We start from the raw sequence: 27,994 nt of genomic DNA, 5'->3' as shown, positions 1-27,994 counted from the left end.
AATAATCAAAATGGAAAAAAGAAAACGGTCCACTACTAAAGACCACTGTCCTCAAAATCTCATAATCACTGACCTTCACATTGATTTATTTTCCTAACTGAATCAAGATGAACGTCAGTGTCCGTTTAAATGAACCCCTCCAACTCATACTAATCCTCACTTTCCCTGCAGCACATGCCGAGGAAGAAGATTTGCAGCCAATTTTAATTCTAATTTACTAATCAGTTTGAAACCTAGACTAGACTAGACTGTCACTCCTCTGAAAGCCTAATTCTTAGAGTACTCTATCCTGGCTGGAAGAAACAGAAGAAACAGTAGAGCATTTACCATCCACCTAACACTTATTTAGAGTTTCTGTCCAAATTCTCTGACTTTTTATCTGAATTAGTGATCACCTTAGATAAAGTCATTATCGTGGTTGATTTCAACATACGGTACACGTTGATGTTGACGATGGTAGCCTTCATTCCTCCACGGAAATTCACATTGGATTCAATTGATTGTCTAACCATGCATTTGTTGTATATTAAGCATAAGCATATTTGCTATGCTAATTTGTGGTATGCCATTACTAAATGGGACAGTAATTATCTGTATCATGAGGCAGCAATTTTCAAAATAAATATTTTACAGGGCCACTTACGGACCAAACCTATTCATATGGAAAAATGCAGACAAACACTTTTGACATTTTTTTGTCATACTCTTTAATGATCAACAGATCACATGAGGGGAAATAATTAAAGTTTAACATACAACACCAAGCTATTTCAATTTTCTCTTTAAATCACAGAAGTTTATTTGTACAAGGTAGAACCTGGATGTTTAGCAAACTGATGGCTCGTCCACGGCGGCAGCTCCTTCTGTGACCGCTTTGACACATTTGGCCATCGTCTGTGAGGCTCTGCTGATAGAGTCTGAGAGCAGAGATGCAGCCAAGTATTACAATTACATCCTGTGTGTATTATAACCTCCATATAGGCATTTACTAAAAAATGCCACACGTACCTGTCATGAAGAAGTCTTTTAGTTCAAGCTGTGGAGGTACCAGAGGGGCTGCCAGGAGGTCCTGTTTCACCGCCTGATAAAGCAGATCAGTGACTCCATGTTAAAATGACTGAGCAGTCTGCCCTGTTTTAACAGCTTTCTCTTCAAAATGTATAAATGTAAGTACACCAAAGTGGATTTTATTCATTACTGTGTACACCTCGCAATTCATGATAATAGTGTCAGTCAGCTTGACAGTTACATATTAACTTCCCTGTCCTCAGTGAGTCTTAACCTAAAATGGCAATACCTTTTCATTTGTCAAAAAACATGCCTTTTCTGACTTCCCACACATGCAAAAGCCACGTTTTGAGAATCATTACTGTTTTTGTCGTGTACCTTTAAAAGTTTGGAGATGGCCGTTCTCTTCAGGAATTTCACGTGCAACACGTGACATAAAATGCCAGAACTTCTTGATAAGCATGTTTTTAGGTTGAACATCTGGAAAGTCTAGTGTTTGTTACCTTGGCCAGCTCGTTTGCCTGTTTGAAGTAGTTGGCCTCCTCCATATCCTCATAACGAATCAAATTAGGAGAAACTTCAGCTAGCCGTGACCGCACCTCATCCAATGTGTCGTAGGGCAGCGTTGCATCAGCCAGCTGTGCAAAACACATGACAAGTTTCTACCGTCAAACAGATCCTAAACAGACAATGATAAAGATAGTTGGGTTTGTGCTTGATGGGGGAAATACTTCAGAAATAGCTCGGATTATCTTCCAGTCTTCTCTGGCCAATCCAGGAGGAGTCACAGCCACACGGGTATGCTGGCTCCTTCCTTCAGTGTTCACATATGTGGCATTTTTCTCTGTGTATGCTGCGCCAGGCAGAATGACGTCTGCCATAGTTGCTCCGACGTCACCGTGATGACCTACACAGGTCGAGTATCAATACTGTAAATATCAATAAAGTCTCTTCTGAAAGGTTAAAGTAATACACAGACTGTGTACATTCAGGTGTGTGTACCCTGATAGATGATTAAACTGTGTTTGGGCAGGTCAGCTCTGGTGATGCAGTCAGCGTCTGCTCCGAGCAGGAACAAAACTTTCGGGGGATTTTTTCTGATGGCATCCACACCGGCCTTATAACCCAGATCCAAAGCAGCTACTTGACTTGCCACTCTATAAAGAAAAAGACACACATTTGTACACACAATTACAGGTGAACTACAGTTATCAGGGTTTATAAGCCCTAAAAGTTAATCTGGCTTACTGAAATTTCACTCCCTCAAAATATCAAGTCTGGCATGTATATGTATTTATTTTTCAACAGCAAAGAGCTTCCCTTATTTAAAGGCATACACTCCTTAAACTGGCAATTATTGGAGTTTAAGGAGTTTAAATGTCACCATTTCTCTTTTAATATTTATATCTTTGGGTTATTGATTCAATTAGAGATTTGTGACTGGCCAGAAAGGAAACTAACCCTAACTGGAATAAATGGTCAGGTGCAGTCCATCAAGTCTGTCAGTCAGATCACAGGCACACATTTATGACCCGCTATCTAACACAAAAACGATTTCATCAAATTCAAATATTTTTCACCAGAATCTACCTGTGCAGGACGTTGAGGACTTTCCACTGCTCGTTTCCGCTGTTGCTGGTTCTGACGTTCTGAGCAATGGTAGAAACAGCACTTAAAATAGCAGCTCCATCTTCTCTCTGCAAAGCGCTGCTGCCCACAACTACAATGGGTCGCTTGGCAGCAGAAAGGACCTGGAGATAAGAAGAATAAATGTAAAACTTTGAGCTTTTTATAAAAAAATATAACTTAAAGTGTATGTGTGTCCATTACCTGGCAGAAAGGGTGTGTGTTGTTAGCCAGTTCCTGAAGTACTGACGTGTCCTCTCCCAGGTGGTCGTAGGTGTAGCTCAGATCAACGCTGTGACCAACCATGGCAATACGCAGCTCATTGTGAAGCCAGCTGACAAGACAAAACAAGAAATCATGCGTTATGCCACTGCAAACATAAGGGATGTAACAAAACACTTAGCTCATGATTCGATATGATTCACATTTTTTTTGTTTAACAATATTAGCTCCAGACAAATTGAATACAATGATCCTTTATTTGTAAGAACTTTGCAAAAATACCACTGCTGATTGAAATGGTATTGTGCACCTGATTAACTAAAGTATATCTTAAATAACAGAATATTAAAATGCACATTTCTTTACAGAAACACTGCACATGCCCATTAATCTCCTCTTATTAAAAGTCAAACTGATCTGGTCTGATTTACCTCACTAACTGTCAATATATTCAACCACAAAAGAATATTTAAAAAATATGAACTGGAAAGAGTTCCTGTCATCACGTGTCATCAAGTAATACATGTCTTGGATTGATAGCGGGTCACAACCAATGAGGCGCATACCCCCACCTACTGTACTAGAGTGTGTAGTGTCATGGTAGGACCAATGCCTTTTTGTGATAACCCAGCCTGCTCCTTATGACTTGATGCGTGATTCATTTTTTATGTCAACTAATGCGAATTAGCACTCATTTGTATCAATTTGTAACAAAGTCACGATGCATCCCTAGTAAATATCAACCGTCCATCCTGTTAACACACTGTTATATGGTATATTACAGGGTGTTTCTATATCTCTACTTTTATGTTTTCTTAAATAGATGTTGTGGAATAGAAAAAGAACAAGTAGTAATCGGGGAATGGGAGTTTACCTCTTGCGGATTCGGGCGTTAAACAGTGGAGCTTCATAACGTGGGTTGGTTCCAATGAGCAACAGCAGATCACATTCCTCAATTCCAGCAATACCAGAATTTAACAGGTAGTTAGAGCGCAGATCAGTGCTGCAGAGAAATAAACACTTCATATACACAACTAAATAAAGTGGATAAAAATCCCTGCACATTACAGATTTAATTTTAAAACTGGTTGTTGGTGTTGGCTTATTGTGTTATCTTTTTCTCATATTTTGCCCTGTGACAGATGCTTACTGATATTATTCCCATGCCAAGTGTGTAGCCATTGAGGAGAATGTGTTTGGTGAATCAGGGCCATGTCCCACTTACCCGGCTCCTGCCAAAGGGAAAACCTCCTCAGTGCAGAGATTTTCTGCACCTCGTCTGTTGAGGAGATCCTTCAGAGAGACCAGAGCTTCTGCATCAGCCATTCCTCCTGCAATGGCTGCAACCTCAGTGCCCTGCACACTCAGCAACTACACACACAACAAAAGCAGTATAAACATTCAGCCTAAATATAACTCAAATGCCCAAAGAGAGAAAAAAATTTGTAAATAACCTCATTGGGAAACACAATTCTCCCCCCACAAAAAAAATCATGGTATAAACCATGGGTATAAAGATATTAACATTTGACACTTACTGCTGCAGCAACATAACTGAGTGCATTCTCCCAGTTGGTGGGTGTCAGCTGACCAGACTGATCTTTAATCATTGGTTGGGTCAACCTCTGTCTCTTGAGTCCATCATATGAAAATCTGTGAAAGCCCCAAATTGACTATGTATTAAACATATGATACTGGTATGATAAGAATGTATTGGGCAAGATAATAATGATAAGTGGATGCTATGTTCTTGCTTAACCTAGTCTTGTCAGAGATCCATTCTTCATTGATGTCTTCATTCAGCCTGGGCATCACTCTCATGACCTCACCGCCTCTAGTGCTCACCACAATGTTGCTGCCCACAGCATCCAACACGTCTATGGACTCAGTTTTCCTGCAGAAACAGGATAAGCACTTTAAAAACTAATAAAACAGTTAGGTGGAACCATACCTCAGAAATATTGTGTGCAACTAATCCACTTTATCAAACTGTAAAGCAAAACCAATGGCGTGCAGACAAATAGTCTGTCAATTTAAATCTAAAAATTGTTGGGTGCACCCTTTAATTTAAATATTTAAAAATTCTATTTATTCAGAAACTCTAAAAAAAATAAAAATAAAGTTAGTCTGTTCACTTCATGTTTTGACCAAATATGCATCCTCACTTTCAACATCTCCAAATTGTTACTACCCAAGAATTGGTCAATTGTCTGTATAGTCACTGTGCTCACTTATCATTTTTCAAGTTCGTACCTGGTTTCCCATGGTCGCGCAGTAAAAGCGTAGGGTTTCGAGGTGAGGGCTCCAACAGGACAGATATCAATAACATTACCAGACAGCTCTGACATGAACATCTTCTCAACATAAGTCCCAATCTGCAAGTTGTTCCCTCTTCCTGTCGTTCCGAGGTCTTCAACACCAGCAATCTCACTGGCAAAACTGAATATCACAAAATATTAATGTAATCACTGCTGATGGAGTCCAGCATTTGTTGTCATGATGCACTTACCGAACACAGCGTGTGCACTGAATGCAACGGGTCATGATGGTTTTAATAAGTGGCCCAATGTTTTTGTCCTCCACTGCCCGCTTCTCTTCTGAGAAACGACTGCGGTCGGAGCCAAACTGCATGGACTGATCCTTAAAGTGATGGAAGGCAGAGGGTTAGCAGGACAAAAGCAAGTAAACTTCACATACAGTAAAACCTTTTTCTGCAAACATTAAACGCTAACTTTCCCAGAGTGTAATGCATATTTACCTGTAGGTCACACTCGCCTCCCTGATCACAGATGGGACAGTCTAGAGGGTGGTTTGCCAGAAGGAACTCCATCACTCCTTCCCTATTGGCACAAAGTTGAGTGAGCACACTGACAGTGTTGTGTAGTGACTAAGGGTCATAATATGCAGGTGGTACCTTGCTTTACGTGTTTTCTCTGAGTTGGTTAGAATGTTCCATCCTTTCATAACAGGCATTGCACAAGCTGCAACTGGCTAGGGACACAAAACAGCATATACAACCTTAAAATTAAAAGTGTACACAGTGAACTCTAAAATAACCTCTATGTTCCTTGGTGTTTATTTATTGTAAAGCAGGGGTGTCTCATAAGTAGATAGGGAGTGCTGGTAGATCATGAGTGTGTGACCATATACTGTAAGAATCTAATCATATTGTACCACAGAGCTACAAGCATTTAGTCAGTAGGTAGTTAGTAATGTAGGTAGATCACTTTAGCCTGATAATGTGAACAGTAGATCCTGAGCTCATTACCTTTGGTGCCTTTTCTATCTCCACCAAACACATACGGCAGTTTCCTGCCACAGAGAGGCGCTCATGATAACAGAACCTGGGAATCTGGATTCCAACCTTCTCACATGCCTTGTACAAGAAAAAAAAATTCTAACATTAGTCAAAATATTTTTTATTTACAGTCTTTATTTCCTTTTTTTGCCTACAGTTCGGTAAAACTTGACAAGCATTAAACATGCATATGTAGAAGCTAAATAAAAGCCATATTACCTGGAGAACAGTGGTTCCAATCTCCACTTCCACTGGTGTTCCATCCACAAACACTTCAACCATGTTACTAGCAGCATTTGCTGCAGTACGAACTGAAATAACACAATATGAGGGATGATGGTTCTCAATACAAGACTGTTGATTTAGTATAAACCTAAGGTTCACTACATGTTTTATTTTTATTTTAGGATAGTCATGAGAAAGAGAACTAAATATAAATGAATTTGCATTATATTTGTTTTTTTACGAGGTGACAGTTAATACATACACATAGAGACAGAAAAAGACACCATAACAAAGTTTGAAACCCAAGGACTTACCCGTGTTGGGTAGGGCAAGACTGCCCTTGGCAGCTCCGAGGAGAGACCGTGAAAAAGTTGGCAGTCGCAACATGATGCTGTAAAGACAGAGGTTGACATGTTTTGATAAGGCTCTATAAACCATAAGGCTCTGAGAAGAAATTTATTATAAGATTCTTTTCTTTAGTTAAATGGTAAAAAGAGTAGCAGTCCTGAAACTATTCTGCTGGAACTAAATATCAAGTTGTCTTTTATGCACAATTATTAGTGGTGCAACATTAATACAGTTGCACCACTAATAACTACTACTGGTTATTGTAGTACATACTGTAATATGAAAACATTTAAACGTATACTGGAACAATAAAAATAGGGAATAAATTGAGGTTGTTAAAGCATTTGAAATGAATTATCAATGTGAGTGTGACAGGAAACGTAGGGGCTAATTTCTTAAACGTTTACAGCAAATACTCTATCGCCTAAAACACTAAACTTAATCAAGTTACCAAGTTCTGGTTGCGAGACAATAACTGTCGGACTATGATTTAGTTTCCTAAGTTTATTTGGGTCCAGCTGATGATCCTAGAACAGCAGGCACTGCTGAGCTTCCTGGTTGTCAACACAGGGATGTTACCCTTAAAGTGACCCGTAAAACGGAACGACAACCTGAGACACCAACACGCTAACGGTGTTAGCTAATCAAGGACACGGAGATGACAGAGTTGGTAAAAGCACAGGATATAAAACTTTCAAACGCATCATCTTTGGTCGGTGCTTCAGATTAAGATCGTTTAGAAATTTCATTGCGGAATTCACTCCTGCTCTCACCTTGTGCTATTTGGCCTTTTTGACCAGAACAGCAGTGATGCTAGCGTTGCCAACAGCCAAACAGCTATGACGATGGTGGAAGTACTAACTTTTACTTCCGTTTTATGTTGGGGTCAGTTTCACAATAAAGATATGTTTTTAAAACGTCGGATGCACAGCCGAAATACTGACATGCAGTCCAGTTTGACAAGAACAATACTTCTGATGTTTGAGGGAAAGGCCTATCAGTGTCCAGGAACACATACAGTACGATAAAGCTTTACAACTGACAATATTTGACAATGTGGCTAAGAAACATATAATGGGCAAAATGAACAATATGATATGAATAATAAGAGTAAGGGGAAGTATCAGTTGTCTGACTCTACGACTGTACCACGTGCACTCGTCAAACCAAAAGTCAATACCGAAACGCAACTATTGTGCTTTTATTTTGAAGACAATTATTTTGGTTTCGCTTCTAAATCGACGTCTGTCCGGTGACTGCGCCATTCACTTCCAAAGATAGTTTAATGGCATCTGCAGCAGTAACATGATGTGAGAAATTAAATGTTTATAAATCTGTATCTCCCTAGGCCCTAGGACATCGCAGAGTTTTGGAGCTTCAGCTCCACAGATAGACGCACATTTGCACGTCCAATAATTCCACCATCAATATTTACACACTGCAGGAGCTTTAAATGCCATCTCAACACAAGTAAAGTTACAAGTAAAACAGGTGTGACGAACATACGTCTACCTAAAGTAATTTGTATTTCGGTTCCAGCAATTTACAGAAAAAACTTTAATTAATTCCTATTATTACTCCCATACCCCTAGTATACGATAAGTGCACGAATCCTCTTTCCTACATTTCCCATGATGAACCGCGGTCGTACAGGAAGTAACGACGTGTTCCTTCGCAGATACTACTTCAGGAAGAGTTTCTTAAGAGCTGCAGCAAAGACCAAGTGTCTTTTTATAGGTGTGTAGAAAATCTGTTTTAACGGAATACGTGAAATTTATTGTTTTATTTCCAATTTTACTTGTTTGCGGTAAAGCCGTTCAGTCGAAGTGGGGTTGTTATGCTAGTTAGCAACAAGCAACTGTTTGCTAACGTCGTTGCATTAAATTCTACATCAGTGTTCAATTTCATAAAAGGTTTTACTTTTTATATTTACAAAAAATATGCCACACAAACAAGTACAATTTGATTTGGAAAACCACAGCTTTTACGCTTTTGTATTTCACCTCGGTGCTTTGGATTCTCAGGGCGAGTTGTCAAACGTTTGGAAATGTTTTGTCCCATAACAGCTAGAATTCTTTTAATACGACTCGACGCAATATTACGCAGTATTAATTGAGTTGTATTTCTTCTCAGCAATATTAAACTACTTTTAAAGTGGTTCATAAATGTAATCTTTATTGAGTTACATTCACAGTGCTGCGTAATTTGGTGTGAAGACTACAGTATAAAAGCATGTGAATGCTTGAATGTTTCTAAGTTATGACTTAGTGCCAAAACTAAACACAGCCATTTATCTCTAAAAGTAAATTGTCTTTATTTCTTTAATGTAAAATCTGTTTTTCTGCCTGAGAACAGTTAAAAGTTAGTGATCTGGGTAGGATGGTCAATTTAAAATTCTAATATAATTCGACAGTGTGTAGTAGTTAGCCATATATTGTAAGAATAAAATAATTTTGCCACACAGCCACATGCATTTAATCAGAACCCCAACATAAAGGGTATTTCTAAAGCATGATCAGTCTGTATCAAGTGTGGCCACATTTGGATTAGAAGGTGTATTTGTGCCCGTAAACAGCCCAGTGAGCCTTTTTCTGTGAAGCAATAGGAGATGAAGAAAGAATAAATGATATTCAGTTACTTTTCCTAGAATATGCCAATAATTTTCCCTGTCTGTAAATTCCAGCATCATGTTGCCGACTACCCTGCCGCACAGCAACGGTGCCCTCGGTTCTCGGGATGCTGCACGCCACACTGCGGGTGCCAAGCGCTACAAGTACTTGCGGCGCCTACTGCATTTCAGACAGATGGACTTTGAGTTTGCAGTTTGGCAGATGCTTTACTTGTTTACGTCACCACAGAGGGTTTATCGCAACTTCCACTACAGGAAACAGACCAAGGACCAGTGGGCCAGGGATGACCCTGCTTTCCTCGTCTTGCTCAGCATCTGGCTGTGTGGTGAGTTTGCCAGTACTACACTGACATTGAATACATTTTTTTTTATAAATATGTACTCCAAATATGTGAATTAAAACTCAGCATTCGGTCATATTTCACTAACACACGTCAACATTCATGTCCAGTGTCAACAACAGGCTTCGGACTTGTCTTAGACATGGGCGTAATGGAGACTCTGAAACTGCTCCTGTGGGTTGTGTTTGTTGACTGCATTGGAGTTGGCCTACTGATATCAACATTGATGTGGTATGTATGTATTTGTAAATACATAACAACAGCATGTTGGGTATCCTTTTGACTTTGACTTTTTATTCCTTGTTTCTATAGTAGTAGTGAAGCCATGTTGTTTTTTTATTTCCCAGGTTCATCAGCAACAAGTACTTGTTAAAACAACCGAGCAGAAACCTCGATGTTGAATGGGGCTACGCATTCGATGTTCATCTGAATGCTTTCTACCCACTGTTGGTTATTCTGCATTTTCTGCAGCTTTTCTTCATCAATCGTAAGTAGTTCGTGTCTGAAGTGGGATTATTAAGATAAATGTATACATGCTGAAAGCCCAATATCAGCTTATTCTGTGCTGGGGTTGTTTATAGAGATCATGGATCTAAGGGGCTGTAGAGCAGGCAGTGTGAATGTACTGTATATTTTAAACTGTAAACAAACACACACACAGACACATAAATGAAATTGATAGAATGTTTTAAACTTAGTGTTTACATCAAGCCAATCTTGCTAAAACATTTTGAACATTATAACAATGAGATCACATTTTCTCTAATAACAAAATGCCCAGACTTTGTGTGATAAACCTAGTTTGTTGTGTTGTTGTTGCAGATATAGTGGTGATAAACGCTGACTGGTTCGTGGGATACTTTGTTGGAAACACTATGTGGCTGATTGCTATAAGTTATTATCTCTACATCACCTTCTTGGGTTATAATGGTAAGTTTTATTCCACTGTACCGTCACACATAATAGAAAATGTCAAATGATAAATGTTATTTAATCTTTGCATACGTGAGTCCCCAATGTGACGTTAATGAATTATTGTTTTGTATAAATGTAATTTTCTCACTGAAGAAAGTTCCTTTGGACAAAGACAGCTGTGTTGAAAGTATAGCTGGAAATCTGAATACTATATGGCTAAAAAATTCTAAAAACCACGATTAAAAAGAATAAACCATCAATTAAAAGTCTTAGATTCATCAAAGATAAAAGTTAAAGTTCTGTTGCTCCTTGGTGTCACCACATCAATCTGTTTGAAGAAACTTTCATTGCCATCAACTTCAGGCTCCATGTCACTACACTGGTGATTCTGACAGCCTTCATGATGTCTGAAATGTGATTGGATAAAAAAAAAAACTGGAATGATTTTCTGTTTGATTAACTCCATCTTGTCTTATGCTCACAGTCCTACCCTACCTGAACTACACGGTGGTGCTACTTTACCCCTTTGCTGTGCTTGGCCTCATCTACATTCTGTCCCTGACGCTGGGCTGGAACTTCACCCGTGGTCTCTGCTCCTTTTACAAATTCAGAGTACAGTAAAACAAGATCTATCTTTGTGATTCCAGACCATTTTCATCCTTTTTTTATCTCGAGCTCCACGTATGTTCAGCTGCAATCAGCTAGCTGAGGACGATGGACTGACCCTCGACCCTAGGTGTATAAAGAAAGACTTTATTTTTTGGCTCTTGGGTTGTACCTAATAACAAGACTGGATGGACGGTGGTTTCTTTGGACTTGGTGGACAAATGAGAAACTTTATTTTTACGGTTGATCATTTTTGTATTATTTGTAAATATTATTTGGTATGTTGGACAATATACTGTAAATGTATTTCTGCTGATAATAATTTACTTTGATTTTCCTTGAGTTTGATTAAGACTTAACAAAATACAATCCTACTTAGTGTAGGAGAGGAAACTAAATTACAGCTGTGTGGCTTTTTTCCCCCCTGTTGAAGTGTATATTTCAAAGCACTTTCAATAAAATGTTTTATCAACAAAATCACTACCAAAACATAATTTGGCTTCCCTGTTTCCTTCTAGTTAAAAGCACAATATTAAAGCAGCGTTGTGTCTTTTATCAATGGCTACTATCATACAATTATTGTGGTTTACAATACTTGACATTTAGGTAATTGGTTTTCATGTCAAAAACAGATGCAGTTGTGGGAAAAGAAGCCGATCTGGAAATGAACAATATATTGAAATTAAACACTGTTACTAAAGGTGTCACTTTTGGCAAATTTGAATACAATGTAAACAATATAGATTTTTAAATTATTCAGTTAAATGTAAAATTGCTTATTGTGTCAAGCCATAAAGGTGATGTATTTAAAAAGATGGAAATAAAGAAATAAAATAGGTTGAAGTGGTTAAGTATGCATTACTACTCCATTATCAAAATATTACAACTCATGTTCAACATTTATTCTTTGTACACTCGGATTACTCTACTAACTCTTGGTCTCCACTTCCCATCTCTTGGATTTATCAAAACCTGAATAATATCCAACATGTCGGCATGTTTGGGTATAGGACCTGTAGTCGGGGGAAGACGCAACAGCATCAGTGCGAGAGGACACGTTTTGTTAGGTTCTGGTGGACATTAAAAAAAAAAGAATGATAAAAATCTACCACGAGTTAGCGTCTCATTCCGAGGGGGACACACACACACACCTACACCTGTATTAGAGCCACAGAGAGCTGCAGAGGGTTGAAAGAGCCACATGTTGTTGACCTCTGACCTAGGAATCAGCACGGTCAGTTTCAGCTGAAGTGAAATCCCTGTAGATGTTTCAAAAATGTTTCTAAAAAGAGCAAGCTTTCTCTCAGGCCAGTTTTATCGAGTGGTTTAATTATTGGCATTTTCCATTCCATCACAACCTGCAGGAGTGAAGCGTCAAAACCATTGTTTAATCGTACATAAGCACACACAAAAATTAGTTGTTTAATTTCAACTCGGATGTTGAGCTAAATCACACAACAGGTTACGAAAAATTCCCTAAAAATATGAAAACTGTACACATGATGTTAAATCTAATTCATGTTCTTGAATCAACTGTTTGAATGCGCCCTTTACTTTCAGTCCCTCTGAGGCCACCGTAACCATGGTGATGAAAGAAAAAGGTTCAGACGAACAATAATTGCCTTGTTTGGATTTTTAATTCACCAAAATTTCAATCCACTAACAAGACTTCTTGATTTCTCCAACTGTTTCTTCTTAGCCAGTCTGTCCAATCACATTTGTGTTGGACTACATACACTAACAGTGAGTTCCCCCTGGACACAGATAGACAGGTCAAACACCAGTGAATGATGGGGCGGGCGGGGGGAAAGGACTAGATGGTAAACAGGTTACATTTATAAGCTGGATAGAACTGACGACCCCATCCTTCCCATTTTGTTGGGATGCAGAAAAAGCCTTTGAGGCCTTAGAAAAAGCCAATGTCCCTTTTTGGTATAAATATGCAACCTGCTCCCCATACAGCTGAGTGGAGTGGTACGGGGAAGGTGATGAGGGTGAGGTCTGTCCATTTACACTACAGGTCCAAGCAGGAAGAAGGTGTGTTCGCGATGATCTAGGAGCTCAACTTTCTTTTAAAAGAGCGGAGAGAGGAGCACACTCCAAGCTCAGGCAGTGTTCAGTAGGTCCTGTATCGCTTTCTGCTGCACTTCATTCAAGGTCGACACGCAGCCGGTCCATAATCCTGCAGACACCTGGAGGAAGGAAAACACGTCAGCACCCAAAAAGCTGTGTCCAATCAAACCACCTATAACCTATCGCTTTACCAAACAGAACAACTGCTGATCTTAATTAATAATTAACATCTCAGAGATGTGAGATTCAGGGAACTCTGGAGTTTCATCTTGAGATTGATTATTCACTCACTTGGACTTGACGGATGACATTTGCGAGACGTTTGCTGCATGCATCCTCACTCTTAACAGATTCATTCGCAATGCCATTTGCAATGACGGCGAAAATTTTGGGAAGGTTGGAGTTGTCCGGGCCGAGGACGATAGGGTTATTGCTGTGAAAGATCAAAGTCATTAACATTTTTGAACAATATATTTATTGACATCCATGTTCTTATACACTTCAATTACGTACTACTTTCTTTTGTCAATTTTTGTACTGCAAGATCAAAGTCGTGTAGTTCTGATACTTGGTGAAACACCATGAGCTGCTTTACCTTTCAATAAGGTCACACAGGAAGTCAAAAGTGTGGACGGCCTCCTCTTTGTCCTCAGTGAGTGGGAGCCAGCTGAGCCAATGGGGAAGGACCTCGTTGACATTGACACATTCTGGTCGAAACCTCATCACCTTTCCAACAGCAGAGATGCAGTTCTCCGTGGCGTTGACGTTTTCTTTAGAGCGCGACTCCGCCGCCTGAATGACGCTGACGAGCAGAGGAAGGGCCTCTGCAGAAAAACAAGAACACGGGTTCAGTATCAAGGAAACGATAGAAGTCGACAACAGTACAAGCAGTGGATCCTACTTGTGCAGAAAGGGCTGTAGTTCTCTCCTCCAAACTGAGCTGCCACACCTACACCATAGGCTGCTGCCTGCCGTACCTCGGGGGTGGGGTCACATAACGACTGCAGCATGGCTGGTAGAAAGTGGTCGGCATATTTGAAGGAGGAGGGGCTGCAGTGCTCCAAGACATCATCGAAGATGCACAGACCCCACTGTCTGTCTGCCCAGGGCCTGTTTGGACACTGAAGGCAAAAGGACACACGGTCTAATTCCTTTTCTTGTATAAATTATATACTCAACTTTTATTGTCAATTCAAAGTTAATGATGGCTGCCTAGACTGTAGAAGTGACCAAAGAAACAGAACATCTTGAATTAAATCGTCTGAATGCTGTGATAACTGTCCTGATGAAAACATGAATTGCTTTAACTCAAAGTAAATGGTTGCAGCAATTTATACATGTTTACATTGATTTTTCATTTTCATTTGAGCAGCAGTGCTCTACAAAATGTATATTTACCCGTGTTTCCTTTTTTAACATTTGAATATTATACTACTTATTTCAACAGGAAGGTATAAACTACTGTCAAATCAACTGTTCATTATGTGCAATTCATACAATGTTCAGAGAGTCAAATAACCAAGCTAAAACATTTTTTCCCCCAATATTGACCAAAATAATAGCGAAGGGAAACGTTTGCTGTCTTCATCTTCTCCAGCTTCTCATTTGACTTTGTTTAGAGTCTGCAAGCTTTATACACCTGCTCTACGGGTCTGTCCTTTTTTGGACTTCCTGTTCATATTCCTCTGGTGTTAGTTAGTTGAGACTATTGTAGACAGCGCCACATACAGGCCTGGTATATGCAGTACAGGGACCAGAGTTGTATTCTGTCTCAGAAGCTACAGTCATATCGTATTGTCACCATGTAAATGAGGTCCAAAACTCTGCTACTTTCAAAAAACAAAAAAAAAAAAAAACCCTGTCAGTTCCTCCCTGCTTTGATGTCCTGAAATTTCTGCATACCCAACAGAACGTTCATGTGAGCTCAGACACCCACCCATAATGCCAATCCCATCCAACCACACTTCGTGTGACCCCATGTTTATGTGCATTAAAGCAACACACATTTAAAAGTTTAAACTATCTTCTGAGACTGAAGTCTTGCATCAATTTCCCAATGACACCATTGGACAGCATAAAACCAACATCTGTCTGAGGTCAAAGGTTACTTACGGTTAGCTGGACAATTAGCTGGAGCAGCTGTTCAAACCACGGCAATACTTTTTCTCTGTAGCTACAGAAGACCGAATGCAGAATGTCTGAAACTTTGGTCAAGATGTACACATCGTTTTCATCCTGAAACACAAGTGACAGAACAGATTAAGAACAGGAAAATAGGACAGGTTTTGTTCTGGGCTCAAACTCTGTTTGCCATACAATTTAACTTCAATTTTTTTTTACCTCATCTTGTAACGTTTCTTCCACCTGTTCATCATAGTCCTCATCTTCTCTCTTGGCTAGAAAGCAAGTAAAAAAAAAAAAAAAAAAAAAAACGTTAAATGTTACTTTGTCCTACAAAAAACGTTAAATGTTACTTTGTCCGTTTGGCTCCAGAATATTATTTTCTGTTTCACTTCCTTTATATGGGTGACGAGAGACAAAACAAATAATATAATATATATATAGTGTAACAGTAAATAACAGCTAAGTTGCCTGTTGTCAATGATCAAAAATGTAGGGATATATCACTACATTTTTTTAAAGAAATGTTCAGTTTTTTTTCCTCACCTTGTCTGAGGCGCTGGTTTTTAAAGTGCTCTTCAAGTTTTCCCTTTAGGATCCCACTTAGCTCGTCGAAATGCTCTTTACTCAAACAGCCATCCCCCATTAACTCAATGCACTAACAAAACACAAAACTGAAGGTTAGTCACATTAAACATAACTTACCATGATAAGCATTCTACTCACTGTTATTAAATGTGAAGCTTCAAAAATATTTCCATATTACAATTTTTGCATTTAAGATAACTGACTCATTTAGCAGTTTGTAAGAAAGTAGCTGCATTATGTTTCTTCAAATAAACTGGTGATGCTGAATACATCACTGAGCTTCTAAATGGTTTAAAGAAGGAGGACCGCACTATTGATTTAAAATAAGTGTAACTGTAGAGATACAATACTACTCAAAAATTGATCACCTTTGAAAATGAGTGCATGATTTCTGACAGTACATCAGAGTCTGGCTCAGTTCCAATGGCCTTGATGAGGGCATCGCACATGAAAAACCACATCTGGGTGAGATACTCTGGCCCTCGCACACGGGCACACTCTAGAAGCAGAGGCATGGACTCGGCTGCCGCTACTCGCACACGTGAGGAAGGTTATGGAAAAGTCCAACAGTTCTGAAACAGCCTTATACAAAATGTAATTGCAAACAAGACAGGAAAGGATATCATCATGGAAGTAGAACTTGAGTAGAGGAACCATCAGAGTCACAACTTGCTCTGTGTACTCCACAAACCCCTCTTTCAACTCTTTGGCATAACACACCTGTAAGGAAAAATAAAAAAAAACAAACAACTTATGTTACAGCCTAATTAAATGAGGTAAACTTTGTTGGAGATACACAGAAACCAGTTTTTTTCCCCAAATTAGCCTTGCTCTAAAATGAATTAATTTCTCCTTTGAAAACACAATAGGACAGAGTTAAAATGTATTTATTAAAAACACTTTAAAAAACAAAACAAAAGCAGAATTCAAATATGTATATAAGTGGGTCCTTGCCATGACCACAAATCATCCTTCCACACGAGTTCACGCAGGTGTTATCTAACTTTTTCATTCAGTTTCAGTTGTGATCAAAGGCATAATATTTTCTGATGGCATTCAGGAAACATTAAATTAACCATATTGCCCCATACTGCAATTATTTGTGATAAAGTAATCTTGACATTCTACCAGGTCCTACAAAGATGATCGTATTTCAAGTTACTTTTTACTCTCCTTTCAGCGGACACTGACTTCTTGCCCTAAGATGGAGCTCAAACGGCACTCACACCAGGCCATTGTACTGCACCTCAGCATGTTTGCCCCTAAAGTCTGGACTCTGTGGCTGTTGTGAAGACTGGGCCACAAACGTGCACACGCACGGTTAGGTACGGCAGTCCTGCTGCATCTGCAAAATCACTGCGCTTTCCTAGAACTACTGACTGCAACTCACTGCCTCGTGAAGTCAATGAATCAAGACACTGGTGAGGGCTGACTATTTACAAGATAGTACACAAAGCAGCCATTGAAGCCGTGTGTGTGTCTGTCTGTGTGCTCTCCATTCAGAAAAAACACCCTTCCACATGCATACCACAGTCAGGTGCTGCTGCAGATATTTAACAGATATTTTTACACAGATTTTTAAAGACTTGACCCTAATGGCTGCCAAAGTTGCTTCAACAAAGTACCATGTATTAACCATAACATGTCAATACATGGTACATGTGTATTTTCGGGGATATATTTTGTTAGGAAAATGTCACACCCTCTTAACTTATTACTGTGTATTGTGCGTAGAATTTTGAGGCAACAACAAACTAAACTGCATCCACTCCAGGATGTGTTAATAACCAAACAATGTGTTGAAACAGCAAAGCACTGAATATTTTCTATATGAAATGTTGCTGCTTGTCCCTTACCAGCATCTGACAGGCAGTAGACTTCTCTTCTAGGCCAGCAGTCTTGATGCCAAAGCTTTGTTGGTCTCCCAGATTGACAAACTCCCAGCCCTCGTCCTCTGTTATGCTCTCCATGTCCTGAGCTTCAACAATGAAACAAGAAAAAAAGGTTTTAAATGAAAACCTTAATAATGCAATCATTTCTGAAATCCAAAGAAACCTTTTTTTTTTAATTAATTGTAGCTTTGCTTACTGTCAAGAAGCGCCACCTCTGGCCTGATGGACGCAGTCTTCATCAGGGGACCCATCACTACAGGCAGATACTGCTGAAACTCCTTTCCTAAGATCTTACACATTCTGGCCCAAGCAGAGATCATATACGAGATCTAAACAACACAAAATGAGGTGTGAGTTGCACAGGAAAAACTAGACAAACATGAAGGACACTACAATAGACTGGATCTTCTAGATCTCTACCTGGGGATCGTCGTCCTCCAAATCATTGAAGTCTGTTTGAGTTTTGAGGAGGAGCTGCATCACAGCTGAGGCATCGGGCATGAACTGCAAAATCATTCAACATGGATTTGTAAGGGTAAAGCAGCGGCATCAGCAGTGTTTGATGAACTCGATGACGACTCACCTTCTCCTTGCCCACAGCTAGACCAATAAGGCTGATGCACTCAATGGTCTTGCCACGAAGAAGACGCAGCTCCTTCTGTACTGCATTTTCTACAATATGTTTCAGCGATGGCATGAACAGGTCGTAATATGGCACAAACTTTTCCTCAGCGGTGTCAGCCACAGAGGCAATGGATGTCACTATCTGCTCCAGGACCAGTTTAGTACCCCTTTGGATCAACTTGGAAGAAGGAAGACATATTTAAGAACTCTTACAACTGATTTTGGGAAGGTGCTCAGCTAGGGCCAAATGTTTTCATTATTTATTGAGATGTGTGTATTGTGAGTACGTACCTCCTGTAGCTTGGCAACCATAATGACATGAAGGTGTTGAACCAAACTGTCCAAGTAGAGGATTAGAAGAGATTTAGGACAGTCCTCTGTGAAATTGATAAGGGCAGCAGCTGCATGGGCCTGCACTCGGGGATTACTCTGGTCTTCCATAGTCTGGAGTAGGGCTGATATGACCTTGATGTTTAGAAAAACTAAAGGTCAGTTGTTGACACGACATTTCATACTACCAAGATATAATTATATAATAAAGCTCTAGATGCAAAATAAACAACATGGGTTTACATCAAAAACATTGAAGGACATTGGTTTCATATACAGTACCTTATCGTGGAATTTCTTTTGAAAGGTGGGAGCAAAGTCTGTGGCCATCTGTCCAATAGCATTGCAGGCAGCATATCGCACCCTTGGATGCTGGGAGAGAGAAAAAAAAAACCAAAACTCAGCACCACAACATAATTAAAATTTAAATTGCCAAATTCTTACTTTGTTGTTCTCCCTTTACACCTGACAATTCACAACAATGCATCAGCAATAAACAACAGTTACAACAACAATAATTAGGGACTAAATTACCCTAAGAGGTTAAAGATTCTGTGAAAAACAATTGGATAAAGTAAAGCTAGAGGTGCAACAACAGACACAACACGAGTTAAGAATCAATGGTAGTTTGGATAGTCTGTCTGAAAGCCTGTGGGTTCAGTAGCTGCTGGGTATTTTAAGACACAGCGAGGTCCTCACTGATGTGAGTCCAAAGAAATTTAAAGGTTTCTCCCTCTCCACCTCTGTCCTGCCACTTCCTCCTCCTAGGATCAATAATACTCTCCTGGGTCATCTCTGCATTTAGGGAAGGTTGTTGCCCTAGGCTACCTCCCTGTACGATGTCTCCTCTCACCCAATGATCGGTGCACTGACTGCACTGTTGGCAACAAATGCTGTGATCCTGGTGTTAATCTGGGATACAACACAGACATAAGTGTTATGGTTAGTCTGTATTAGCAGTGGGCTCAGAACACAGCCCTGTTGGGGTTCCCTATGCTAACAGTGGTGGTGCATGATGTCCACTTGCCAACTCTGACTGTCTGGAGTCTGTCTATAAGAAGGTGTAGTTTCCAGTTGCAGACGGAGGGCGTCAGTCCGAGGAGCTTCTCAGTCGGTCTGAGTGGAACTACAGCATTAAATGCTAAGGTGTGATCAGTGAACAGCACTTTCACATAAGTGTCATAGCCCTCCAGGTGTGTGAGACCCATGTAGCTGAGTTCAGTGTGCCATCAGTGACAGGGGTTTCTCCTTAATGCATATTGTAATGGTTCCAGGGCGTCTGGAATAGCCCTTATTAAACAAGTCATGATTACAATGTTTCTGAAATTTACAAATCTAAGGCTGACTTGACATTTAGTGGCAATTTGAAAAATATGGCACGACAAACACACGCTTTCACTTTCACAAGACTTCTCATTGATAAAATAATGTACATCTTACTGGGTCTGCACAGAAGAGGAGGACAAAGCCAACAATCTCTTGCAGGATAGCCTCCATCTGCTGGTGGCAGCCCTCACCAATAGCAGACAGTGCCATCAGTCCAGCATGACGATACTTCCAGTCAGCTAGAAGGCAAGATTGAGAGAGTGATTATTTCTTTTTTACAATGACAGGCCTAAAGTTAAACTTAAGCAGCCAATAAGATACATTTTTTTTCAAAGTTTTCAGTGATCAGTCACTTCACATACAGTTCTGCAGCATTTGCATGATGTGCTGTTTGATCATGGGCAAAACGATCCTTCCTCCCAGTCCACAGGCAATTCTGTCAAGAGCACTCTCGCCAGCCACAGCATTACTTAGCAAAAGTAAAAAAGTGAAAATTAACTATCCATCCGTTTTATAGTAAACCATTATTCTTCAGAAACTAGTATGCAAGGTGTGCTTCCCATGATTCCAGCCCATACCTGTCATAGTCATCATCTTCCAATTCGTCAGCTCTAGCCCACTCATCGTCATCTTCCAGGTCCACCATCATAGCCAGCATCTGAGGCACTGAGAAAACAAAACCATGTGTAGATGAATAACACCTTCAACTACAAAGAAACAGATACACAGAGACACTCCTTACCACACTGATCCACAATTGCAGTGTGCTTTCTCAGCATGGCCGCTGCCGTCTCTGATAGGGTGACAATAACCTCCAATGCCAGCTGCCTCTGCATGTTAGTCAGGTTGGCGTCGGCACAAAGCTAAGGCAGAAGATGAGCACACTGTCAGCTTTAATATAAGATCAAAAAGGCTTTACTTAAAATAAAAAAAAAAAATAGAATTAGAAAACAAATTTTAATGTTAAGTGCATAGAGTAAACCACTTTTTAAAGATCACTGTAAATAACTGGTAATCAGTGTGTACGTGTTGACTTTTCCATTGAACTATAATACACACCCAAACAAAACTGCACACTTAGGCCTCAAGTCAAAACACTGTCCAAAACCCACCTTTAGACACAGGTGCAGAGTGGCCTCCAGATTTGGTCTCAGGTATTTTGGTGCAGTGTCTGCAATTTCCACCAATGACTTGAGGACAGAGTCATCTCCTTGATAACAGGAATCGTTCACTGCCTGCTTATTCAAGTAAACAGAAGTTAGTCACGCAACCTCCTTGGATACTTTGAGTGTTATGACTAATGTGTTTAGATTAGATAATAATCCTCAAAGGGTGGAGCCCCCTTTTTACCTGGAGAATTCCTGGCAGCAGGTCAGAGAACTGCTTGAGCAGCGCTGTGTTGCTTTCATTGGACAAGACAAAAGAGGCTGTGGCCCGGGCCGCCAAAGTGGTAATCTGCAAAGTCGTTTTTTGGCTAATTTACTATACAGTGCCACAAACAGGAAATACCCTGAACTGCAAGGGCTTGTAATTGTACCTGTGGGTTTGCCTGGTCCTGCATGCACTGAACAAGCATTCGTTTGATAACATCTAGATAATGTTGTTGCTGGTTGCCAAAAATTCCTGGGAAGTTCCTTGGAAAACAAAAATGGCAAAATAAATAGAAAAAAATCCACTTGAATCTTAACTACACACCTACTTTTGCAAAAAAAGTGTTTCTTCAGCTCACCAGAATATATGGAGTGCAGCCTCTTGCAGGCCAACATTGTTCGAACTAACAGAGTCAAACAGAAACTTGAGCACCTCAGGCCACTGGTTATTTCCATCATCATCTGCCAAAAAGAGCAAATTCTGGTTATCGTTTGTCACAGCTGCAGTATAACGAGCTCTATCCTTATGAAAAATCTAAAATACCAATAAGATTGCGAGAAAGCTCAGCAGCAATGTCACAGATTTTCTTGCGGATATTTGGTGAGGTCTCTAGTTGGATGCTAGTCAGCAGTTCTGTCTTGATTGCCGTCTGCATTTCCAGTGTCAGGCCTGGGAAGACATCATCAAAAGAGGACGATAGCAGCCGCCGCAACAACACTGCTGCCATCTGTTTGACCTGACCACAGAAAAGAAATAATATATATTTTAGACATGACATTTAAATTTTACTTTCCCCCCACAATAGGGCAAATGCACCTAAACAAAGTAGAAAAATGTGTCCATACAAACCTCCTCTGCAGCAGACGCATCTCTGATTGCATGTAGCAAGAATGTGATCTTGTTCTGGCCAGGGATAGTCTCATAGGTCTCCTAAAAGGCAGTATTGAAGTAGAGTAAACACAAAAAATGGCTCAATAAAACATGGCAGCAATACAACGGTTTTAGCCGCTCGACAAGTGAATACTCTCAATGAAAGGGGTACAGTTTGATGTGACCTGCGTCAGGCTCACTCTCTGTGCATGTGTGCATATTCTTGGAACTTAAAATATCTCTTCTTAACTCATAAGGCAGGTGACAGACAGAGACAGGCAGGGACAGCAGTGAAGCAGAGTTAGATCAAACAGGAGACCAAAGTACATGTTCTCCACACTGCTGCAAAGCATCCACTGCTTTCCAGTTAAAAAAAAAAAAAAAATTACTATAGCTTTGTATTTGGGATGAATCACTCATACAAAGACACAAAACTATATATTATACATCAACATTGTCCTTTGAATGACAATAACCCTATTTAGGAAACTGATAAAAAAAAAGTTGAAAACTACAGTATCAAAAGCAGCGAGACTTTGGTGGCACAGATAGCTGTGGTAAAGGTCTTCACAGAACATTTCACCGAGTCAATAGTACAAGTGGGACTGGCCAATATATAGGAATGACAGAGGCATTAAGGGTCCACCTGGAATTTGATAAAAGGTTTAATGCATTTGAATGCATTAATATATTATTTCAAATCCAGTGGTGAATTTGGTCTCAATATAACATCAACAATAATATCTATTTTGGCAATAATTTCTAGGACAATATATTGTGCAGCAAAGTTTGCTATCGTCACAGACCACACTTTTTGAAATCAATATATTGTGGCCAGGTGGTTAAGGAGGCTGACTTGTGTCTGGAAGGTCACAGGTTCAAATCCAACATTCACCAAGGTGTCACTGAGATGCCCTAAACATCATCCCTACACAAACTGCTTGAGCTGCCCCCTGCGCACTACGGTGATGGGTTAAATTCAGAGGACGCATTTCCTTGTGTGAGGTGTTGTGTCGTGCAACAATTACAAATCACTTTCACTTTACATAACACAAGAAACAACAATGCACAACCTATGTTTTCCTAGGCTGGAAATACAATTTTCAATAATTGCAAGAGCTTCAATATGTCCAAAGGCTTTTGTGCAGAAGAACACATTTTCATGTGGTACTTCCTTCCAGTCACCAAAGACTTTATTTTGAAAGTTGTTGAACTAAAGATAACGTGTGAGTGCAGTTTGAGGGAAATGTTTCATAATTACTTGTTACAAAACTAACATTTAGCACTGAAAAAATAAATTTTAGTTTCGAGTGACTTACAAAAAAGTGGAATCGATGCATCTCTAATTTTGATCTGCCATGTAAATATCGTCTTTCCTGAAACCCACCCCAGCCCAACAAAACATTATTTCCCTTAAGGGGAGTGACAAAATATCTCTGTGTTCAACCAATTCGCCCAAATGGGGGATTATAAGAGGTAATGTGTTGTGGAAGTTAAATCAAAGCTTCCTGACCCACTAACCTTTATACAAAACCCGGTTAACATTTAGAAAACTGTATGTCACTCCTGAAGAAAACACTTAAGAGCGTGAGTGTAAATTAAAATCCCCGCATCCAATATTTATTTTAACAAACACTGCTGAAAAACAAAGTAAGGTATTTTAAAATCTAACCTCTGTTTCATGTTATTGACCAACGGGCCAATCAATGCAGATAAATTGCTAACAGTTAGCCTTCTGTGCCGAAGCAGCAGTTTGCGAACTAGCTTCAATGTGGGTGACTGAAGTTGTGATTCAGTTGCGAAAGCTGTTTTTCTACGTTGTTTAAACTGACGCACATTGACACAAACAATTGGACTGATACATATATCTGTAAATGCTGCGTTCAATAACTACGCAACAGTATCAGCGCTGGTAATTAGCGTTAGCTGACTTCTACTCGATGAAGTTGCACGTGGACGCCAGCCTGTTACCATAGCTGTTAGCGCTTGATCGACAACGTCTGCGCCCGTTCTCTGCCTTCGTTCACCACATTAGTAATTAAACGACAGTGTTGCCATCTCTTACCTCTGCTTGTTTCCTGACATTGTTGTCAGGGCTCATCAGGTTTCCCAGTAAGAGGTTGAACTGCTGTTGCTCCGCCATTGCAGTAAGAGGCAAAAAGATCAACGGGCTAGAGAGGAGGCCAAACGATACCGGCTAACCTGCTTGGTGGCAAAAAAAACCAGTTACGGTATTCCATTGGCTAGCTTCATAAACGCCACTCGCTGTCCATTGGACCAACGGATGGTGGTGAACATGTACTATTGGCTGATGCACGTTTCTCGCGCGGATTAGACAATCATGAAAGTCCTTTTCTATTGGTTAACAAGAAACCATCATAGTGCTGGAACTTACTGTGTCCTTTACATTTGGGTTTCTTCTCTTATTCTGACTGTCGTTTAGAACATTTCAAACCAAATGTCTTTGTTGTTCACTTTTGTTTATTAGTTACATTACTATTGCACAAGATAAGTGTATTAATAAATTAATAATAATAAATAAGTGTAGTTTGTTAATTTTGTTATCCTCACAACAAACCACAAAACAATGAGTTCAGTAAAGCATTTACTACTGTAATTCCAAATTGTAAAATGTCATTTAAAATTGTAAGCATTATATCATCACTTGGAAACAACGTGCAAGGAATATAAGGGAGTAATTGCTAATAACAATTTCCTGACCATATGTACTTGAAAAAAACAAAAGTAATTAATTATTGGTACATAATGTCTTTAATATTTCTGGTAAGAGCATTCTCTGCCCTAGACTTAAATAACTGCTATGGCTGTTTGGCCCCCAAAGTGTTTTAATTTTCGTCCCACTGATTGAGTTTGACAGCCCTGATTTACACTAAGGTCAAATACAGTTGGTACATTAGAGAAAATCAGATCAGGGTTGTGTTTTCTTGAGTTTGAGCTGAGCCACCTTTTTTTTCATCTAATTCCAAGTTGTCTTTCTACCTTCTTACACCAATGTTACTGCTTTATTTGAAGCTCAATTCAGTTACATTTGTTGACTAATACCCATTTATCTTCTATCTGGTACAGTACATGTTTTTCCCCTTTGTTTTTCTGCAAAGCATCACTAACATGCAGGGTTTTTTTTTTTTTCACTTTCAACATTCAATAAGCAGACTGTACTGAACACGCGGGCGGGTTTTGGCCCACGGGTCATATGTTTAACAACCCTAGTATATGCCATGTTGGTTTCTGTTTCTGTTTTTTGTCAAATTGCATAATTCGTAATAAGGATGTAGAATTTCCTTATTATTAGAAGAGCCAATCATGCCAATCTGCAGTTGTCACTTTTATCATTTCCAATGTATGTAAGCCATATAATCAATAATAAAGTCTCCAGTGTATTAATGATCTGTCAGGGCGGGGGGCTTCGTTTCTGTGTGGCGCGAACAAAAGGAGTTCGTCTCTCAGCAGAATCAGAAACCGTACCTTTGTGTGAGCTGAAAATAAAGTTGTTGCTAAAGCTGAAGTTGAAGGAAGCAACGGTGTCACCAGTGCTCATGTTTCTCAGCTGTTGTTGAAGCTGGAGCACGCAGCCCGGAACCCACCACACCTTCGCTGGGCAGGAGCCGAGCAGCCCGCATTTTGGCCCGATGTCCTGGCCGAAATGTCCCGCCATATCTACATACGGAACAAGTTAGGAGAGGGAATCCAGGCGCCTATATTTCAGGTTAGTCACTCTATTGCCAAATTGATTTGTTATTAAGACCATTTTGTCTGTCAAGAATAGGATATTTAATCACTGAGCGTGGTCTATTTAGAGGCTGCTCTCAAGACGGTTTTCTGTGTTGTCCACAAATAAGGCCATTTGTACCATATTCATCAACATTCGGTATGTGGATGGTTTTCATGCATACTAGTTGGCAACTATTACAATTTTGTAAGAAACTTTTAATGTGAACCTTAAAATGTTGCGGGAGGTTTTTTAATTCCTCTATGTGTATTTCTAGCCATATTTCATATTTACTTTTCCCAATTTTCTTGACGTTCTTCTTTTTCTGACATGTTATATTGTTTTTTTTTTAAATTTTGTTAAAATTAAAAAATGATTAAGAATTGACAAGGCTGATGAAGCTGACTGGCAGAATGGCCAAGTGAATTGGACTGTCGTTAATTTTAACTTATTTAGGAAAAAAAACTTGACAAATCTTTCTTGTATTTAGGGAAAAAAAACTTGACAAATCTTTCTTGAAGACAACTCTTTGGGGTCATATTTAGAAAAGTTATTCATATGGTATACATAGTCAATCAGATTAAAAACGAATCATTTGAAAGCTCTTCTGCTATCACAGTTAAAGAGTTAGATGACACACTGAGTCTTATTTAAATGGGAGCTTTTTGGCAGGTGATTTATCAACAAATATTGGCGATAAACTCGTCAAAATAATAGTGAGGTTGCTAGTAGAGTAAAGTGTTTGATGCTTTTGATGTGCAATTGGCAGTACCAGAGAGACGGTGGCCTTAATAAATGGCCTTGTTTTTTTGGTTTTTTTTTTTTTTGTTTAAAAAATTATATATTAGGAAAGTAGGTTCTGATGGTTTTACTGTGACATTTCTAGCTCCAGGGCCTGGAATAAAATAGAGCCAATCATGGAAGTTAATTAATTCAGCTCCCTTGGGAGGTCTCCTGCAGCTATATTTGGACTTCACATGATAATCAGGAAAAAGCAATATGATTGCAACACTTTTATTGCTAACTTCTGGTTACAGAAAATACCTATCGTTGAACTAGATAAGTCATTTTTAAGAAACGTAGCACACATTGAAACGGCTGGTGATTTGCTGTCATTGAAAATAGTAGCTTAATAAGCTACCAATCCATGACAGTTCAAATAAAGTGCCATATTAAAACTGCCTAATAGATATATTTGAGTGCAATAACGGCTTCATGCATGACCACTGGTCTAGACTTTCTTTTCTAGATAGTGTATTAGGTTTAAGGAATGGCCTCTTTGTGTTAGAGAACAAAAGTCCCTGTTTGTCTGATAGTAGTTTAAAGTTATTAAGTTATTAAATGAAGCAAATTACCGCACTGAGCTATAACATTTCTTTTTCACTGGTGGGGGTATTATTTTTGGGTCATCTCTTTAACATAGGGGGCCTTTCTTTAGTGAATCTGATGACGTAATGTTAAAAAGTATATAACTATTAGAGTGTAATGATGAGTTTGTACATGACACAGTGGTGGTAGGCCTTATCTCCAGGAGAAAGAGTTTCTGACAAGACAATATAGATGATTGTCGACTTCGAGAGGGAGAAGCAGGGGGCCCATCACACTCTTCTCAGGATTTATGGGACATTGACCACCCACATCAAAACCTTGGTCAGGAAGGAGAGGCAACGAGATGGCTGAGGAAGTTCAACATCGTTACACATCTGCAGAGTTAAATCTGTGTTCACTGCCTGGTATGGCAGCAGCACAGATAGGAGAACTCTGCTGTGCTGAAAACATATCCGGGACAGCTCACTATGCAGGACATTTACACTAGGTGATGCACAACCAGATCACACATGACCCCAAGAA

The 27,994-nt window shown here is 39.5% G+C and overlaps 3 protein-coding genes across 3 annotated transcripts; 1 reads left to right on the top strand and 2 right to left on the bottom strand.

Annotated features, from left to right (window-relative positions):
• Positions 1 to 682: 682 nt before the first annotated feature.
• On the bottom strand, positions 683 to 7,627 carry ndufs1 (NADH:ubiquinone oxidoreductase core subunit S1). Its single transcript, XM_008324706.3, has 19 exons — positions 7,501 to 7,627; positions 6,694 to 6,770; positions 6,374 to 6,465; positions 6,125 to 6,232; positions 5,771 to 5,847; positions 5,615 to 5,696; positions 5,366 to 5,496; positions 5,110 to 5,295; positions 4,616 to 4,750; positions 4,395 to 4,509; positions 4,082 to 4,227; positions 3,731 to 3,859; positions 2,839 to 2,968; positions 2,599 to 2,759; positions 2,011 to 2,165; positions 1,740 to 1,915; positions 1,512 to 1,646; positions 1,009 to 1,081; positions 683 to 917 (listed from the first exon to the last, which is right to left on the bottom strand). The coding sequence occupies exons 2-19, from the start codon at positions 6,764 to 6,766 to the stop codon at positions 826 to 828; spliced, it is 2,196 nt and encodes a 731-aa protein (XP_008322928.1). The 5' UTR covers positions 6,767 to 6,770; positions 7,501 to 7,627; the 3' UTR covers positions 683 to 825.
• Positions 7,628 to 8,316: 689 nt separating this feature from the next.
• On the top strand, positions 8,317 to 12,322 carry unc50 (unc-50 homolog (C. elegans)). Its single transcript, XM_008324707.3, has 6 exons — positions 8,317 to 8,464; positions 9,411 to 9,682; positions 9,808 to 9,928; positions 10,045 to 10,184; positions 10,520 to 10,627; positions 11,097 to 12,322. Exons 2-6 carry the CDS (start codon positions 9,415 to 9,417, stop codon positions 11,231 to 11,233), a joined length of 774 nt encoding a protein of 257 aa, XP_008322929.1. The 5' UTR covers positions 8,317 to 8,464; positions 9,411 to 9,414; the 3' UTR covers positions 11,234 to 12,322.
• Positions 12,323 to 12,526: 204 nt separating this feature from the next.
• Positions 12,527 to 24,656, bottom strand: kpnb3 (karyopherin (importin) beta 3). Its single transcript, XM_008324709.3, has 26 exons — positions 24,479 to 24,656; positions 22,393 to 22,473; positions 22,087 to 22,279; positions 21,902 to 22,004; positions 21,710 to 21,806; positions 21,523 to 21,627; positions 21,285 to 21,407; positions 20,915 to 21,035; positions 20,751 to 20,838; positions 20,535 to 20,641; positions 20,287 to 20,411; positions 19,129 to 19,218; positions 18,808 to 18,981; positions 18,476 to 18,694; positions 18,313 to 18,396; positions 18,089 to 18,221; positions 17,857 to 17,978; positions 16,624 to 16,720; positions 16,369 to 16,541; positions 15,959 to 16,070; positions 15,632 to 15,687; positions 15,404 to 15,526; positions 14,193 to 14,412; positions 13,887 to 14,115; positions 13,583 to 13,724; positions 12,527 to 13,410 (listed from the first exon to the last, which is right to left on the bottom strand). The coding sequence occupies exons 1-26, from the start codon at positions 24,554 to 24,556 to the stop codon at positions 13,324 to 13,326; spliced, it is 3,282 nt and encodes a 1,093-aa protein (XP_008322931.1). The 5' UTR covers positions 24,557 to 24,656; the 3' UTR covers positions 12,527 to 13,323.
• Between the last annotated feature and the right edge of the window lie 3,338 nt (positions 24,657 to 27,994).

This window comes from Cynoglossus semilaevis, chromosome 14 (assembly GCF_000523025.1).
Source record: "Cynoglossus semilaevis isolate Cse_v1.0 chromosome 14, Cse_v1.0, whole genome shotgun sequence".
Lineage (NCBI taxonomy): Eukaryota > Metazoa > Chordata > Actinopteri > Pleuronectiformes > Cynoglossidae > Cynoglossus > Cynoglossus semilaevis.
The sequence above is the reverse complement of the archived record's forward strand: the minus strand, read 5'-3'. Positions and strand labels throughout refer to the sequence as shown.

Bases quoted from the DNA above. Each gene is read 5' to 3' on its own strand.
- ndufs1 (XM_008324706.3), bottom strand. From the start codon at position 6,766: ATGTTGCGACTGCCAACTTTTTCACGGTCTCTCCTCGGAGCTGCCAAG. The intron at 4,751-5,109 runs GTACGAACTTGA...CTGTTTCTGCAG, and splicing joins GCGCGACCATGGGAAACCAG to GAAAACTGAGTCCATAGACG. The intron at 4,228-4,394 runs GTAAGTGTCAAA...TTGTGTGTGTAG, and splicing joins TCAGTTATGTTGCTGCAGCA to TTGCTGAGTGTGCAGGGCAC.
- unc50 (XM_008324707.3), top strand. From the start codon at position 9,415: ATGTTGCCGACTACCCTGCCGCACAGCAACGGTGCCCTCGGTTCTCGG. The intron at 9,683-9,807 runs GTGAGTTTGCCA...ATTCATGTCCAG, and splicing joins GCTCAGCATCTGGCTGTGTG to TGTCAACAACAGGCTTCGGA. The intron at 10,628-11,096 runs GTAAGTTTTATT...TTATGCTCACAG, and splicing joins CACCTTCTTGGGTTATAATG to TCCTACCCTACCTGAACTAC.
- kpnb3 (XM_008324709.3), bottom strand. From the start codon at position 24,556: ATGGCGGAGCAACAGCAGTTCAACCTCTTACTGGGAAACCTGATGAGC. The intron at 21,807-21,901 runs GTGAGCTGAAGA...TTGTTTTCCAAG, and splicing joins GCTGCACTCCATATATTCTG to GAACTTCCCAGGAATTTTTG. The intron at 18,397-18,475 runs GTGAGTCGTCAT...ATGATTTTGCAG, and splicing joins TAGCTGTGGGCAAGGAGAAG to TTCATGCCCGATGCCTCAGC.